At 45.7% G+C, this 17,700-nt stretch overlaps 1 protein-coding gene across 2 annotated transcripts in view; it reads right to left on the bottom strand.

The window, feature by feature from the left end:
- ANO2 (anoctamin 2) overlaps nucleotides 1–17,700 on the bottom strand; it is a gene marked incomplete at both ends in the record, with an annotated part of 266,883 nt that overhangs the window by 112,959 nt on the left and 136,224 nt on the right. For both annotated transcript variants that reach the window (XM_084255831.1, XM_084255830.1), the window contains 2 exons: nucleotides 8,648–8,758; nucleotides 15,199–15,281. In XM_084255831.1, coding sequence (XP_084111957.1) covers nucleotides 8,648–8,758; nucleotides 15,199–15,281 — 194 coding nt within the window. The remainder of the gene's footprint in view (nucleotides 1–8,647; nucleotides 8,759–15,198; nucleotides 15,282–17,700) is intronic.

Below are 17,700 nucleotides of genomic sequence, written 5' to 3'. Positions count from 1 at the left end.
CAGCGGTGGTGCTAGAGGAGAGAGAGGGGCCTGTACCCCCTTCAGCTCCCTAATGAGTGTCAGAGGGTGTCGTCCTGAGGCCTGGTTTTCTCAGTCCACATGAAAGCAATTCCACCTGTTTTCTGTGAAAGCCCCTTTTGACTGTCATGTCAAGAGACTCGCAGGGAGCCAGAACACCTTTGGATCCTGGAGGAATTTTTCAAACCAACACTTGGTTTTCTGCACATGAAGGGGCAGAGAGCACAGGAACCTGCAGGGCTTGTGTGTGCTTCCAGTGAATTCTAGGGAAGTGAAATAATGACCTTGGCCCAGTCAGCCAAAGACAAATTTAATCTACATGCTTCCAGCCGTATATGGAAAAATCATTTAAACCAAGAAAAGAAAGGCCCAAAGTACAAGTCAATAGTGGCAAACATCGCACATCCCAGCGGTATTTGCTGGCCTCCGCTCGAGCCTCCGCTGTTCCAACATTCCCCATCACGGCACATATTTGGCCCTTGAGTTTTTCATGGGGGTCTGGTCTGAAATACCATCCTGGACATCCCAGCCCCATCTCCCAGGCTGGAGGCTCTGCCCCTCCTCCCCCACCACAGCTTACTCCACATATCTCCCTGGCTTCTGCTCCAAGACCAGGCCTCAGGCGCTCCTTATTTGTAACTTCTTAATTTAGACCCAGGCCAGAAGAAATGTATACAGTGAACAGAGGAGAGGTCTTATTTTAGCCAGAACTTCTGATGCTGAGAAAGGACTGTCAGTTGAAGAGGGCCAGAGCCCCCCATCTGATGGCCGGGGCCACCCGAGGAGCTGCTCTTTGGGGTGAATAATTCACAGGCTCCACAAAGGGAGATGTTTATGCGCACATCCTATGTTGTCTGGCATCCTTTTCCACAAAGCCCAAGCCACCCTAGAGATCGTAAGTAGAGCAAAGTCTTCTGGATAAGAAGTTGTAAAGTTTATTTTTAAATCCCAAGGATTTAAAAGGACGTCCATAATCAGAATCCTCAATCTCCTAACACACACACACTCACAAATGTATATACATATACATAGAGAAACAGAGATAGAAAGACAGAGACAGAGAGAATAGCCGGGGGCAGATCTATTTTAACCTTCAAGACAGAAATCATTGGAAGTCTCAGAGTAAGTAAGTATACAGGCCTGGTTCCTCTGGGATGCCCTTCAGGCCTCTCAGCTGCCAGCTGCTCCTCAATTCACACAGCTGTGAGGAGAGAAGGAAGGAGCAGAACAGCCCCAAAGTCCAGAGCTCAGCTCTTGACAGTGAGAGTCCATGAAACACCCAGATCATGAAAAGGATCAGAAACTGTAAACATCAATGTGATTAACAAGACTTCAGACATGGGCCCAGGATCAAATCACACTTCAGTGTCTCACTATGTGAATCTGATGCAAATCTAGGCCCTTCCTACCCCCAGCACATCCCTTTACCAATGAGGAAAATTCTTAATTCCTAAAAAGATTAAGAGAACTACTTAAGTTCACTTTCTTTTTTTGACCTAAATCATTCAGTGCCTTCAAGAGAGGGTCTGAGGAAACTTTACTCTTCCACAGAACATCCTGGCAAACCTCAGAGGCCTTTTGTGGGAAGCCTGGGCCCTATGACCTTGGCCAGAGTGAGGTCTGTACAGAGCCCCTCCTGCCCTGTCCCTGGGCCCCCACACTCCCATGTGCTCTCTGACAGTCCTGAGCTTCCTGTAGCTGCTGTTCCAGCCTCCTGTCAAAGGCCCTGGATGATGCATAATTTATTCCACATGTTTGTTTGTTGCGCCTGCCAGAGGCATCTGTCGTAATGTTTCAATGCTTTAACTTTAGAAGAGTTTTCTTTTGAAATAATCATCCCCAGGGTGGTTCACCAAAGAGTAAATTAACACCCATCTATCCACAGGCCTCCTCTTTACACATGTTCTAGCTTCAATGCTCCCCATAAAACATGCATGAAACACAGTGTCGCAGGCAGTGCCTCCGAGCTGGGAGGACAGGTGCCTGCGCCACCCCGGGTAAACAGAATGACAACAACTTTCACGAGGGAAACTCCTGGGACTGGTTCAAGAGCATGTTATTTTAAAGTCCTTTTAGCGATGTGTTTCCTAGGAGAAGACTCTTTGAAGACTCACATTTAGATTTCCCTGAGTTGCTACACACTCCTTGTTCCCTGACATAGCAGCTGTTTTCCCTCCTCTTTGAAGCCTTCAGTTATGTGGTTGCACCTGTGTCACTCCTACAACACACTCACATTCACACACACACACACACACACACACAAACACATACAGGCACTCACACACCAGGTCAGCAGTCAGCATTCTTGTGCTTTTTATCAGCTCCCCCCAAGCAAGGACCCAACTTAAGTGCTCTGTGGCTAATATGTCCTAAAGCCATGAAGACATGTTAGCTGGACTTTCATGCCAATCCTTTGCCACATCCTCAGAGCTACACTGATGTTCCCATCTGCTAGCTGTTGCAGGACAATGACCTCTGAAAACTCTATTTCCAAGAACAAGTCATCAACTGACTTTTGGTTAGATGTGGCCAATGGGGAGTGGAGGGGAATGAGGTCTGGAGGGGAAGAGGGGCAGATTCAGTGAACTCCTCTACCCCCAGTCTGCCTGGGGAGGCATCTCCAGAACTGGCTGCCCCTCCTGCAGGTCCTAGCTCCTACTGGGTGGTCCTGGCTCCTGGATGCTGGTAATGTCACCTCCCTGCTTCCAGTCCTAAGAGCTGTGTCCTCTCCTGCTGTGGCTGATCTCTGCTTGCCCCACCACCCCCTCTTCTAATGCCTTTTTAACTAGTTCCTTGGATTGTTTCCCCCTCTGTTGTGTCACGGGTGCTACTTTCTGACTATACCCCACTGAATACAAGGCTTACTGAAAGAAAAGGAGACACAGACTGAATTAGAAGGTGTTGAGTGAAAAATACAGAGGGACAAGAGGCAATGACAGGACTGTTCCCCAGCCCCTGTCTACAGCACCTTGCCGTCTGCAATTAACTTTGAGCTGCAGCAACCCATATGAAAAGAGAAAAATCTTGCCTGGTGGGAAACAACAAAACCTCCAAATCTGTGCAGAACAGACTATTCCAGAAAAGATTCAAAAAGGTTCAGAAAATAAAGAACAAACTAGGCCTAATTTTTATTTTATTAAAAGAAGACTCTGTATTCTTCCTTGGAAGCACAAGATATATCTAGAATTCTCCCCACTGTCCATTAAGCCTTTTGTGGTAAACTGAGCTAATTCTACTCCTTATTGTCCTCAATGGAAATAGAGCATCACCCTCACAAAGATTTGCAAAAAAACACTTAAAGAAAACGTAGAGAAGCAATTGTCTCCTAGCTGTCTTTCCAACAGATACCACAGTCCTTCCTGCTTTTAGGCTGAGAAAGAAGAATCAAGAATGACTTGTTAGCAGTGTTTGCAAATCTACTGAGAGAAGACGTTCTGGAGAACAGGCACACGGACATCTAGAATGCTGCTCTTAAGTCTGCTGGCTCTGGCTCTGCCACAGAGCAGCACTGAGCAAGTTCCTTATTTCTCAAAGCCTCAATTTTCTCACCTAGAAATTAGAGATAGCGGTTTTTGAGACTTCAATAAACACACAGTGAGTGTTCCGTAAATCTTGCTCATGATTTTCTCATTTTTACCGTATTGTCTATACCCACACCCTGAAAATAGATACAAGGAGGGCAAAATGGCCATCATCTATGGTAAACATACTGCCCGTCATTAGGGGCTGATGACCGATGTCATCATGCACACACAAAAAAGAAAATCACCGACTCTAAGAATTGCAGAGGCTCTGTCCCATGACATGCCCATGTGATGCAGAAGCCGAGGAGTCCCAGAGATGGACTCAGCACCCGATGGAGGTGCCACGAGCTCGCCTGCCTCTGAGCCCTACCACATTGTCCCTCCCCAAGGTGGACATGTGCTGGACCTCATTTCAGTGTGTTCCAGGTCACATCAGTGTCAGGTTGACATGATGTACACTGTTGTCAGGGAAACCTTATGGCTTCAAAAGGAACAGGACACAGTTAACATCATATTTTATGGAGAAAGATGAATTTGTTTTCCTCCTAAGATCAAGAACAAGGTAAGGAAGGCAGTCTCATCACTTCTAGTCAAATGCTGTAAGGAGAGTCTAGTCAGGACAATTAGGCAAAAGAAAATGCACTTATGATCTTGAAAGTAGAAGCCCCTAAAAACCCTAAAATTAATAGAACTGATGAGTGAGTGGAAAAATAGACTATGGTCCTATATTAGAAAGCATTATCTTGGGCCTCCCTGGTGGTGCAAGAAGTTGAGCACAGCACTGTGAAGCTGTCCATAGCCTCTGCAGTGCGGGTTCAATCCGGCCAGCCAGGGAGCTACCCACATGGCACAGCAGACCTCTCCTGTCTCACCCGCTGCTCCCCTCAGCAGAGTAGTTCAGTGGATCTGCTGTTCTGTTCCCCACTGTCTCTGGTGAATCCTTTCACCCTCCCACACATCTGGCCTGTACCGCATTCTGGTATAAATAAATCTTTTTAAAAAAGAAGAAGAAAGCTTTATCTTGTTAAAATGGTAATGCTTCTCCAATTAATCTACAGATTTTTTAAACCTCAGCTTTTTTGTTTGGTAGAAATTGACAAGTTAGTTACGAAATTCATGCAGAAACACGAGGCACCCAAAATTGCCAGAGCAATTTTGAAAAAGCACAATGTCATTGTCACATTCCCAGTTTCAAAGTTTACTATATGGTGCAGTAATTAAGATAGCGTAGCACAAGCATATGCACAGACATATAGGTTAATGGAGAAGAATTGAGTATCCAAAAATGAGCTATTATATTTATGGTAAATTGATTTTTTATGAGGATGTCAAGATAATTTTATGGGGAAAAAATCTTTTTTAACAAATATTGAGATTTTCTAAAATTTTTCACAGTGTTTTACATTTTGAGTATACAACTGAATATCTACAAGCAAAAAAATGCTGGACACCTTCCTTTTGACATACACAAAAAATTACTTCAAGCTGGATCACAGACCTAACTACATGAACTAACACTATAAAACTCTAGAAAGAAAGTTTAGGGGTATATCTCTATCCAAAGGATTAGGCAATGGTTCCTCAGACACAACACAAAAGCACAAAGGAAAAATAAATAAACTGAATTACATGAAAAATCTTTTTTTGTTTCCAATTGTATCACCAATAAAATGAAGATTCAAAACCTAGGAGAAAATATTTGAAAATCATTATTGATAAAAGACCAGAGTCTGGATTATATGAAGAACTCTTAGAACAGAAAAATGAAGATAATTAAGCCAATTTTAAAAATTGGAAAAGCATTTGAATGGATATTTTTCCAGGAAAGACATACAAATAGCCAACAGGAACATGAAAAAGATATTGGGCATCATTAGTTATTAGGGAAATACTAATTAAAACCACATGAAATACCACTTCACACAACTAGGATAGATAAAATAAAACAACAGGTCACAGTGCTGGTGAAGATGTGGAGAAATTAGAGCCCTCATACATTGCTAGTTAGGATGTGGAATGATGGAGTTGCTTTGGAAAATAATATGCAGTTCTTCAAATGCAAAACATAAAGTTATCATGTGACCCAGTAATTACACTCTTAGGTAAAAATTAAAGATAAATGAAAATATACATCCACACAAAAACTTGTACACAATGTTCATGGCAGCATAATCCATGACAGCCAAGAGGCAGAAACCATCCAAATGTCCATTATCTGAAAAATGTGTAAATCAAATGAGGTAGATACAAAACCATGGAACATTATTTGGCAATAAAGAATGATGTATTACTATAGCTATATCTTGGATAAATCATGAAAATATTTTGCTCAATGAAAGAAGCTAATGACCACAATTTACATGATTGCATTTACATAGTCTATAGTAGTCTAGTATATTCTATAGAGATCAAAAAGATTAGTTGTTTCCCATGGCTTGGTGACTATTAGTTCAGAATTTCTTTGGGGGTGATAAAAAGATTTTAAACTTAGAATGTGAAAATGACTGCACAAATCTGTGACTAAATTAAAGAAACATTGAGTTGTATATTTAAATGCTTAAATTTTATGGTATGAGACAAAGATTTCAATGACGATGCTTTCAAAAGAGGGCCTCCCCGGTGGCGCAGTGGTTGAGCGCTGGGTTGCAAAACTGCCCGCACCCTCTGCAGCGCCAGTTCGATCCCCAGCTGCAAGTTGAGAGTCCCACATGGCGCACAGACCTCTCCTGCCGCCCGCTGCTCCCCTCAGCAGTGTACTTCATCAGTCTGCCTGTTCTGCTCCCCGCTCTGGCTCTGGTGAATTCTCTCACCCTCCCGCACCTCTGACTGTACCCAGTGCTTGTATAAATAAATAAATAAATAAAAGTTTAAAAAAAAAAGAACTTGATGGTCTTTAAATTAAAAAATAAAAAAGGCAATGGACCTTGAGGAGCAGGCAGAGTTGGGCTTGATTATCAAGCTCTGTGGTCGTCCAGAGCTTCTGTACCTCTCTAGGCCTCAATAAATGCTAACTTTTTATCATTTAATCCAACTGGAAGAAAAATACGAAGTGGAGAGAAGTGGTTTTGGTTTCTTCTTTTTTGGTTTTTGAATAAACGCAGACAGAACCAAAGTGATCCTCTAAAATGAAAGCTGCACACCCAAGACCACCAACTAGACTTGGATCCAAATTCCCTGTTTGGTCCCTACAAAAAGCATTGCTTCAGCATCCCACACGTGGTTCTGCCCCAGCACTATACCAGGCAGTTGGTATTGCCCTCAACTCTTCCCAAAGTCAAAAGCAGCAGCTCTCCTAGCAACAGGCACGCCTCCCTTCATCTCCCACCTACAGCCAGATTTACAGCAAGACCAGAAGCATTTACAACATTAACAGAAATGAGGAAATACAAGAAGGATGCCGACAATCAAATTCCAAGCCATTTACATCTTATACTGCTCTTTTGGGGACGGTCATCTCCGCCCCCACCCCAGCAGCCGCCAGTGTCCATAAGGCATTAGATGCTTTGAGCTTTTCATTCTCAACAGTGTAATGAAAATAGATGTTGAATGCTAAAACATAAACATATGTATCATTTATAATGCATTCAGATGTTTTTCAATTATTCATGGTTCCTGAAAGTTATTTGACCTATCATGCACATATATCCAAACAATGTTTATATTAGAACCACAGCCTCAATGTACGCAATTCCAGCTCCTTGGCATTCCCGTCTATGGAATTAAAATTAAATGAGTCAGTGGTCAATAAAAGTTACATGTGATTTCCATAAAATTATCCATTGTATATTGCTCTGGGGTGGAGAAAGAAGGTTGCATGGAGTTGGCAAAGCTGTCAGAATACAGAATGATTGCTTTCTGATGAGGGTGGTGGTGATGATTAGCCTTTCCTAAGAATGAATTCATTATTTCCCTGAATAATTGGTGGTCTTCAACTTACTTTTCGTCTAGGAAAAAAATAACTCAGAGGGCCACCCTCTTTCTCTTCTAAGTCCTGTTTTCTTAAAAAAAAAAAAAAAGCCAGTATTCTGAGCTCAAAAACACCACATTCTTCTGTTTTGGTGCTTGAATAAATTTGCATGTTAACACAAATGGTTCCAACTTAAAGAATGTAAAATTAAACGAAACTTGAATTTAAATCTAAGATGGAGAAAAGACACATGTAAAAACAACAGATTTTCAATCTTGTTGATTTTTTTCAAGAACCAGATTAGGAAAGACATAAACACACACTTGGTTTCAAAGAAGGGGGGCATTGAGAGGAGACGGGCACTGCCAAAGAGGAGCCCCCCCACCCACCTCACACACACTATGAGTATTTGCAGATCACAGCCCTGTTTCAATGTCTGCATGCACTGTAAAACTCAGAGATGTGACTCAGAAGACATGTTCACTGTCATGTTCCAACTTTTGGAGGCCCACCCAGAGAAAATGAAATGTAAGGAGCACTGCATGAGTAGTTCAAGCAAAGACAGGCATGAGTTTGCCCCTGCCAGCTCCAAGAGCTTTATCCTCCAACTTCCCCACTGTCCTTGAAGGAGAGTCTCCAAAGTGGTTAGGACACATAGCGTGAGGGCTAGACCTGGTCAGAATTCCAGACCCACCCACCACTTACTGGTTTCGTGACCTAAGGCATACGATAATCTGCGAACATAACTTTTTTTTCATAATTGTTTTAATTTACTTAACAACTGTAACCGTTTCACAAATTTACTGTGAGAATGAAATAATACACTTAGAAAAGTGTGCGGCAGAGAGCAAGTCTTCAATGAGGCTGAGCTGTCACTGGGCTGGCTGGTAAGGTGCTGCTTAAGTATTTAGGGGATGGAGTCAAAAGGAACCAGACATGAATCATTTCTTTCTTCTTCAACCTGCTCCCCCCCTTTGTCTCAGGAGGGAGACACAAATCAAGCCATGGTAAAAAGCCTGGTGCCCATGAGCCTGGACTACAGAACAAGGAGAAAAGTCCTACTCTCACCCCCATCCTGTCCCACCCTATCAACCTCTTCTCATGACCCCGTCTTCATCCAGGAAGGTATTGCAAGTAAGATGACAGCAAGATCTTAAGACATAAAGAGGAGGGTGAGCAATGAGCCCCAGCATCTTACCTCATCCTCATTCTCGGTTGCACTGGGTCCCAATTTCTGGACAACTGACTTGTCACTCTCTTTTAACAATTTCTCTCGAACTTTGGTTTCATACTCAGGCCGGGAATGTTCCTAAAACCCAAAGAGTCAAAGAGTAGTTAGTAAACAGGTAGAAGAATGACCTTGGCCTGTGAGTTATACCCAGACACACAAGTACACTAAAGTCAGGACTTAGTATCAGCGGCTACTCGAATGAACTGTCACACACCACACACAATCACGAGGAGTCTAGACCAAGAACACGTGTGGGGAGAAGAGAGGAAATACACAACACTTGTTACCACATGGAAAACCAAACCTGGGCACGGTCCTGGGAATGGCGCCGGTGTTGAGAAAGCAGAGAGTAAATGTTAACTGGGCAGCTGAGACAAAGAGAAGCCACATGCTTTGCATAGCAATTTAATCAAAGGCCAACGGATACATCTGGTCACCCCACCAACTATCTTTATATCTCAAACTTTAAGTTTCAACAAGCAGAATCCCAGCTGGAGAAACAGATGCACCCCACAGCTGGGAGTTAAGGCAACAACAAATTTCTTTCCTGCACCGTGATTCTGTGAGTTAAAATGGCGACCAATAAACATCAAAGTTAAAGGTGGCCATAGGGAATCTTAAAACTCACTTGCCTGGACCTGCTTCCTGTACAGCCTAGGTGAGTAACTCATTGGCAAGCACAATGCTCAAGAGACAGCGCGGGGCCATAAGAGATACAGACCTGAAGAGTGAGTCACAGTTATATGACGTTCACATAACTAATCAAGAAGACCATGGTCAAATCAATGCAGATGCTGGGCAGGAAGATGCATGACTTACTTCAAAGAGAACTCAGGGGTGTACACCTGGCCTCATTGGCAGGACTTCCCCACAGCTTCTAAGGGCAAATATCTATATGTGTATGGATTTTGTGTTCTTGCATTATTTACTGATAACTCCCAGGCAGGGATTCAGCTCACAGTGGACTCCACACGTTTCCTTATTGCTGCTCTTACATCAGAGATTCCAAAAGCCAACCCACAGGTTTCCAACCCTTCTTTGGCTTCCCCAAGACATGGCATGATGTTGGGGAGGAAAAGGCATGCATGTGACTAGTGTACACATCCAGTACAGGAGCAGGAGGGGAGACTACCCAAAGTGTTAAAGGCCCTCCTCACCACCAAGGGATGCCTCAACCCATGCCTCCCGGGAGGCCATCTTGATTGCTATAATGTACCTGGTGGGGCTATGTCCCTCTCACTCCAGTTTAATACTTTCTACCACAGGTAGTTCTCGATGACTCATTTTCCTTATATTATTTCCCAGCTGTTTTGCATGTGAGAGTCTTTTTATCCTGTCACAAACTTGCTGCTGATTTGTATTATTTACCAATTTGCATTATTTCGTGTTTTCTCACAGCACCCCATGAACGCACAGAAATCTCCAAATGCTTGTGAATTTCACTTGATTTTGTCTCTCACTTTCATCCACTCTCCAACACAGAATTTCCTCAGGTGTATACCAAGAGAGTTTTAGCTTTAAAAAAATCCCTGGTCTAAAAGTTTAGAAAAGACCCCAGAATGTATCACCTGGGAGTCAAACATGCATGTGAAAGCTCTCACAAGCTCTGCTGTAAAGACAGGTGCTTTTCTTAAACCATTCATATCCCACAAAACTCCTTTTGCTTCCAACAATTAACATCAAGCAGGAAAACTGTGGGAAACATGGTCTGACATTTTCCTCCCTGGCCTCTGAAACTTGGGGTATTTTCTATATGACTCCTTTATTTTATCCCAAAGGAAGAGTGTGATTTAAAAAAAAATAGAGCTGGATCTTTCTGGAGAGAACCACAATGCAGGTTCTAGTTCCTTCAAGCCAGAGGAATTCTGGCTCTTCCAAGCCCTGCACAGGGCTGCACAGGGCTGAGGAGACTTCCAGCTGGCCTGTGACTTTCCCAAGACATGCCATGGTGGCACATAGCATCCTCACACCCTCTCTCTGTGGCTGTGCCCCATTTCACTCCACACCAGGCCTGATTCAGACTCCCTCGTCTGTTTAGAACAAGCATTCCCAGCACACAGACAGGAGTCCAAAACACTCAAGACAGAGCCTTAGGCTCCTTTGCATTCGGCTGAAGTAGGTCAGACAAGGATGTGGCAGTGTGCAGTCAAGAGGATCAGATGAGGTTATAACATCCCTCAAAGGTAGGGAGCTGGACAAGTGAGTTCATGGCCAGAGCAGAGTGTATACTCCAAGAGGGTTGCTCCACACATCAGCCACAGCAGGTCATCCCTGGCTGGGGAGCTGATGCCAGATCATCAGGAATACACAGCCCTTCCCATCAAGACTCCAGAAACTACTTCCCTCTAGTTGGTCTCCTCAGGAGCTGGCCCAGGCCAGCTCAGGACCAGCCTTTGCTCATCTAAAGAGGTCAGTGCAGAGACACGCTGAACATGTCTTCAACAAGGAGTCACCGAGCACCTATGTCTAGAGGACTTTCCCAGGCACTGTGGCTGCAATGATAGCCCTACTCTTGTGAAGTTTGTCTTAAGTGGAGGAAGGAGGTGGTGAGTCGACACAGAGATACAAAACTAGCAGATAGTGTAAGAGCAACTGAAGAACCAGTCAGGATGACTGCTTCAGAAAGGGGCACCAGGGAGGTCAATCTGAGGGGGTGATGTTTTGGTGGCAATGAAGAAGTCAAGACAGCCATGTAGAGATTGGAAGAGGGAAGAGCCAGGGCAGAAATTGGAATGAGCACAGGAGAGAAAGATAGCCGGAAGGTGCGAGCAGGGAGGAGGATGGCATGGCCTGAGGCTAGAAAGGTAGCAGAGGATTTATTCCCTGCATGACTGAAAGCCACAAAGAATAGCTTAAGTTTGGTGTGATGGGCAAGGACTGGAGGGTGCTGAGGAGGGCATCGGCGTTCAGATCTGGCCCACAGTCTCAGAGGTGCCAGAGACACCAGTGGCCTGATATGACAGAAGCTAATCAGGTGACAGAGGCCCACTGAGCTGAAATTACCTCACCTCAGAGCAAGAGACTCGATGTTACTGGGTCTGCTGGCAACAAACACAGATAAGCTGGTTCCATTGTGAGACCCCTTAGGCCAGGGCTGCATGGCCCAGGGTAGTGGGGGGGTGACTTCTTATCCCTGCCCGGATAAGAAGGCAATCTCCCATCTCTGCCCCAGTGTAAAACCTGGACTTGGGCCACCCTACTTGTTCTACCTGCAATGGCGGTATTTTGGGGGCATGTGGGAGAGACGTGGGGATGGCTTTGGTCCCTGTGTGAGTCAGCACCCTCTTTCCCCGATGCATAGAGCACACCGGTCTTAAGGTCTTAGGAGCCAGACAGCTGCAGGGAGTACACCTGATACCTGAGGGTGGTGTCTGGCTGAAATAGAAAGATTGCTGTCACAGCTTACAAGATCTGTGCCCCCAACCCTGCCACCCCAAAACCACTTGCCATCCTTTTGCCTCTCACTGAGTGTGGGTTAAACCTGCCCAGGATGTTCCACACAGGTCCTAACACACTTGGAATACCACAATTACCTTCTTACCCCACCCTCTGTACTTCCCGTCACCTGCAGGAGACACAGGCCAGCAAGCAGGAAGTACCCTCCCGACCGGGCCACCAGCGGATATTGGTTGCCTCCCAGCCCCTGTCCCTGCAGCTAATTACACTTCCCAGACACATCATTGTGCCTGCCCCACAGCCTAGCTGCCCCTGACCATGGCTTCTTCTCACCATGTCTTCCCTGCGGGTGCCTTTTTTTCCTTTGCTGCTCATGAAAATCCAACCACTCTTAAAAATCCTAATAAAAAAAGAACTTCGGGCCTCCTTGGTGGTGCAGGAGGTTAAGCGCTGCACTGTGAGGCTGTCTACAGCCTCTGTAGTGCGGGTTCGATCCCGGCTGGCCGGCAAGAATCCCACATGGTGAAGCAGACCTCTCCTGCCTCACCCGCTGCTCCCCTCAACAGTGTATTTTGTCAGTCTGCCTGTTCTGCTCCCCACTCTGTCTCCAGTGAATCCTCTCACCCTCCCGCACATCTTGACAGTACCCCGGTTCTTGTATAAAAATAAATAAATCTTTAAAAAAAAAAAAATTTACTCACACTCACCATTGTATCTGAAATATTTAGAGGCCAGATAGCAGCCTTGCTGAACATAACTCTGGAGATCAGAAACTGCACTACTCCATGTTTCCAGCCACCATACCAAAATCTAGCACATAGTAGGTGCTTAATGAGTGTGTTCAGACTGAACTGAATTTTGAGAGTGTTTGAACTTCTAGTCCAAAATACTGAAGACAAGGCTGAAGACAAGGCTGTCCTCCCTGCCTCTTGGTGACACCTGGCCCTGGATTTGCATGCATGGCACATCCCAACTCTTCTGTGGAACCCCTGGCCTCAGCAGCACCTCGCTCAGGGCTACTATCAGGAACGCCTCCATGTGCCCTGGAGGAACCCAGCCTTGGCCAGGCCACTTTCAGCCTCAAATCACACACCCCTATGAAGTAACCGTGGTTCACTGGATTAAACAGGAAAGCTGGCTACCGATGGAGAAATGGATTCTAATCCCACTCCTGCCAGGGGCCTGTGACTGAGATTCAAAGGCATCAGTGACAGCTGATGCCTTCCTGTGTTTACCCTTCCTTGCTTGTACAGAGACTTGCTGGCACCCCTAGCTCTACTCAGCACACACACTTGGCTGGTCTCTGGCCCCCCACAGGCTTAGAGGCTAGGATGCTTCTTCTTCTCTTCTTTGGAGATACCCCAGGCCCTGAATTGGGGGCTGTACCCCACCACCTCCCAACCCAGCCCCAACTGCCCCCTCTCTTGCTCTCCCCTCTCCTTCCTTCCTCTCTCCTCCTCTCCTCTTCTCTCTCTCCCTCTCACTCATCTGAATCCACTGGGACCAACTTGACAAAGACATCCCAATGAGAACAACCCACGCAGTGCAACTTCCACAGCTCTTTCTACTGAAAGCACTAGTTTGGGCATTTTCCCTAAGAAATGCAATTGCCTTTATTATTCTCTGCCACTTATCTTCCTAACTAATTTGTATCCTCTCTGAAGGCAGAATCCATATGTACGTTCTCTCATTTACCATGGAATCCATGATGCTGTTAGTCTTGGGGCATATGCTTAATGCATAGACCCGGAATAGAATGGGCACATGTACTCAATACATGGTAATGGGAGCCCATCTGCTCAAAGACAAGCTAAGTAGATCATTAAGGAGAAGCAATGGTAGCTCAGCACAGACAGAGAGAGCTACACAGACCTATGAATAAGACTAAATTGGAAGTTTCACCTGCTTGGTCATAAACCATCAGGGTCACAAAGCCAGAGGTCCCAAGGCACTGCAGGAGAGGCCTGCCCTCTGTGCAGCCACCATGATGCTGGGATGATGAGTGGAGACACAGGCCTCTGAGTCCATTCCCAGCACCTCATCCACAATACCCACAACTTCAATGGCACCTATCTGATATTCATATCTGCTGTTCACTCAATGGCAGAGTGGAAGAAAGAATATGAGCAACCATCCACACTGCACATCATCAACCAGCCAATATCAGGAGGCCCTAGTTCTCAAAAGAGCTTGGAGGGATGGCCAACGTGTTTTCATCCTTTAAACATCATCTGTCCATGGGCCTCCCCGGTGGCGCAGTGGTTGAACGCTGGGTTGCGAAGCTTCCCGCTGCCTCTGCAGCGCCGGTTTAATACCCGGCCACCTGGCGAGGGTACCACATGGCGCACAGACCTCTTCTGCCGCCCGCTGCTCCCCTCAGCAGTGTACTTCGGTCCTTCTGCCTGCTCTGCTCCCCGCTCTGGCTCTGGTGAATTCTCTCACCCTCCCACACTTCTGACTGTACCCAGTGCTTGTATAAATAAATGAATGAATGAATGAATGAATGAATGAATGAATAAATAAATAAATAAATAAATAAAAATAAACATCATCTGTCCAGAAAGCCAGACTTCAGAAGAACCAGCCGACCCTCTGTCCTTAACTCATGCTCTTGTTTCACATGCTGTGGACCAGTTTACACTGTCACACTGGTCCACTGGCTCTTTCTTCCAGAGGCATCAAAGGCAGCCAGCATTGAACCCAGGCTTCTCCCTTGACCCTCACAAAGGCATTGTGGAATTTTCTGCTCTGGGTCACATGGGAGCAACTTCCATTCTCAGGCTCCATGCTCACCAGCAAAATGGGATGAGAGGTACAGGCATGTTGAGTTCAATCTCAAGGCCACCACAAGACTTGCCTCCTGTACCATCTCTCTTCATAGAGGCGGGTACTGGCATACCTGGCCACCCACAATATCTTCCAGCTCAAGAGAGCAGAGAGGATTTAAACTCTTGGTCTTTGTACATCTCAACCATGAAGCCAAGCTAGGAAAGCAGCCCCAGCAGGAGTCAGCCGGTGACCGGCTGATGTGTCAGCACGCGTAAGGGGTTATATCACTCAAGACAGTCTTTCCAGAGTCAAAGCAAAGCAAGGACCAGAGAAGCATGGGAGAGAGAACTCACTTCTTCCTCTTCTATACCAGTCAGGTCCCAGAAGTAGCCCAGTCGCATCTGTAATCTCTTCCAGTTTTCAAGAAACATGGTTGCTTGAAAAGAAAGAAAAAATGAAGGGAGATTAAAAAAAAAAGAAAGAAAAAATTATATTAATTTTCAAAAGTGGGTTTTGGATACTTTCCAGGTACCCCAGTGGAGGTAGAGGAAAAACTTCTAGATTTCAAATTTAGGGCTTCTCTGCAAAGCATTTAATCCTTTCTCTCTACTTCTATTTGGAACTAATAGAAATATTCCATTAGTTCCAACAGGTGTATTTAAAGGGACACACACACACAAACGCACATCCTTTTCCGTACTTCCCAGTTATGAAAACAGTAAACTTTGATCCAATAAATAAAGGAAGGATAGAGGATGAAGAAAATTAGAATGGGAGCATTTGTAATCTTCTTGACAAACCTCACCCAGCTATCACTCACATTTCCTCCCTATACTTTCCTCAGCATTCCAACTGCGCCCTACCTCCACCCTGCACCATCTTTCTGTTCCCAGCACCACTTCACTTTTCTGGGCACTAATCATCTCATTTGGTTGTTACATGACAGTCTCCTCATAGTTCTACCTGATTCCAACCCATCCTGCATGCTATTGTGTTACTAAGCACCCTGAAGTGGCATTCATCCAATCTTCCATTCGGTTTGGCAAATGTTTGTTGAATGCCTACTAAACCTACACATCAGTCAGTTTGCCAGCTTCAACCACAGCCCAATGTGCTCCAATAGAACCAATTCCCTCTACTCTGCAATCATGGCTTATTACACCAGGATTGGACACTGGAGCCAGAGCCTGCAGCCAGGCCAGCAGATACTATATCTTGAAAATCAAAACCAAGAGACACAAGGAAAAGCAGAGATAGGAGAAACTACTCAGCATCTGAAAGGAGAAGGGGTGTGGTTTCTGACAGTAACCCCAGCTCCAGTTCCCCAGAGGCCTGGCCATCTTTCATTTCCTGCACCTGCAAGCTTGTTTCTTGCCTTCTTACAATAAATGTCTTGCTATCTGAGCAAGCTGGAGTGAATTTCTAATCCTCCAAGAAAACTAGGTCCAACTAATGTACCTGCAATGTACAAAACTCTGTCCTGGGCATCCTGGGGAAGATGCGGTGACTTGGAGGTAGATTCTGCTCTGTTTACAGTCGATGGAGAGAGACTGTAAATAACAATAAGACTCAGGATATAGTGATCTGGGCCTTAAGAAAGGCACAGATAAAAAGCTATGGGCATGCAGAGGAGGGAGAGCTCGCTGCCAGGAAGCCACCAGAGCAGTGTTTTGCACAATAAGGTCTGGGCAGTGAAGGGGTAGGGAGAAGAAAAAGGCTAACCCCCCCCCCTTGCCAAAACTTTCAGTGGCTCCTTATGGTTTAAGCTCTTCTTCACTGAAGGCCACACTGGACTACTGGCTGCCATGCAAGTCTGTGGTGTAACAACAGACCTGGGCTGCCTCAGTTTACCTGGGCCACAGCACAGAGCTGAGCATAACAAACACCCAAGGACCAGCTGAATGAGGAGCTACTGCAAGCTATGTTTCTTTTTACTTAGCGCTACATCGCAGTGCCCTCATTTGTTGGTTTTTCTCCTTTGGATGTTTCCCCATGGGGACATCCTGACCTCCTCCCGACACCAGTATTGACCTGTAGAAGCAGGATATCCCTCCTCCTCTCCCCACACCCTTCTCAGAGCCTGAGGAAGACTCTGCACAGAGCAAGAGTCACTGAAGAGGAGCTATAAGGGCAGGGGAGGACCACCACGATGAAGAGCAACAGAGCACTCCAGGCACATGGGCGCACCATGCACTCACTGCCACAAGAACACCACGGGGAGGCCCTGCTTCACCCCTGGACAGGGGAGGACAATGGTGACAGGCACAAGGTGAGGAGCACAGACTCTAATCACAGAGCAGCTTCACATGACTGGAGGTGGGTCACAGCTGGAAGGGGCAGGACTGAGACACACTTAGGGCCAACTGATTCCTAAGTTGGGGTCCTTACACTCTATTCAAAACCCTGTCCTTTGGCTTCCTGTGCCAATAAGGCATCATTTTCTATCTAAAGATCCCCAGAGTCTGAAACCAGAACTGCTGAGGGGGGTGGGCCTGAAGATGTCAACAAGCCCAAGTTCTGCTGACGAGTACCTTCATGCACACCCTCATCCCCACTCCTCACACAATCCACCCCCCTAGCTTGGCAACCCCCACCAGGGTCCTGCCAACAACCTGCATCTCTCCCAGGGGAGAACCACTTCCTACAGACTTCTTCCCGGCAGGCCCAGGCCCACCCAGCACAGCACAGCATCACCAATCATAATAATTGTGGTAATGAGATACTTCACTATTATTTTTTAATTGTAATTTGTAGGCAATCATGCCCAGGGGCTCCTGGCTACTGTAACCAAATTCATAATCACATAAAACACAGCAAGGCTGTTTGAAAAAACAAAACCAAACCCTGCCCTATGC

The sequence above is a fragment of the Talpa europaea genome, assembly GCF_964194135.1.
Source record: "Talpa europaea genome assembly, chromosome: 15".
Classification (NCBI taxonomy): Eukaryota; Metazoa; Chordata; class Mammalia; order Eulipotyphla; family Talpidae; genus Talpa; species Talpa europaea.
The sequence above is the reverse complement of the archived record's forward strand: the minus strand, read 5'-3'. Positions and strand labels throughout refer to the sequence as shown.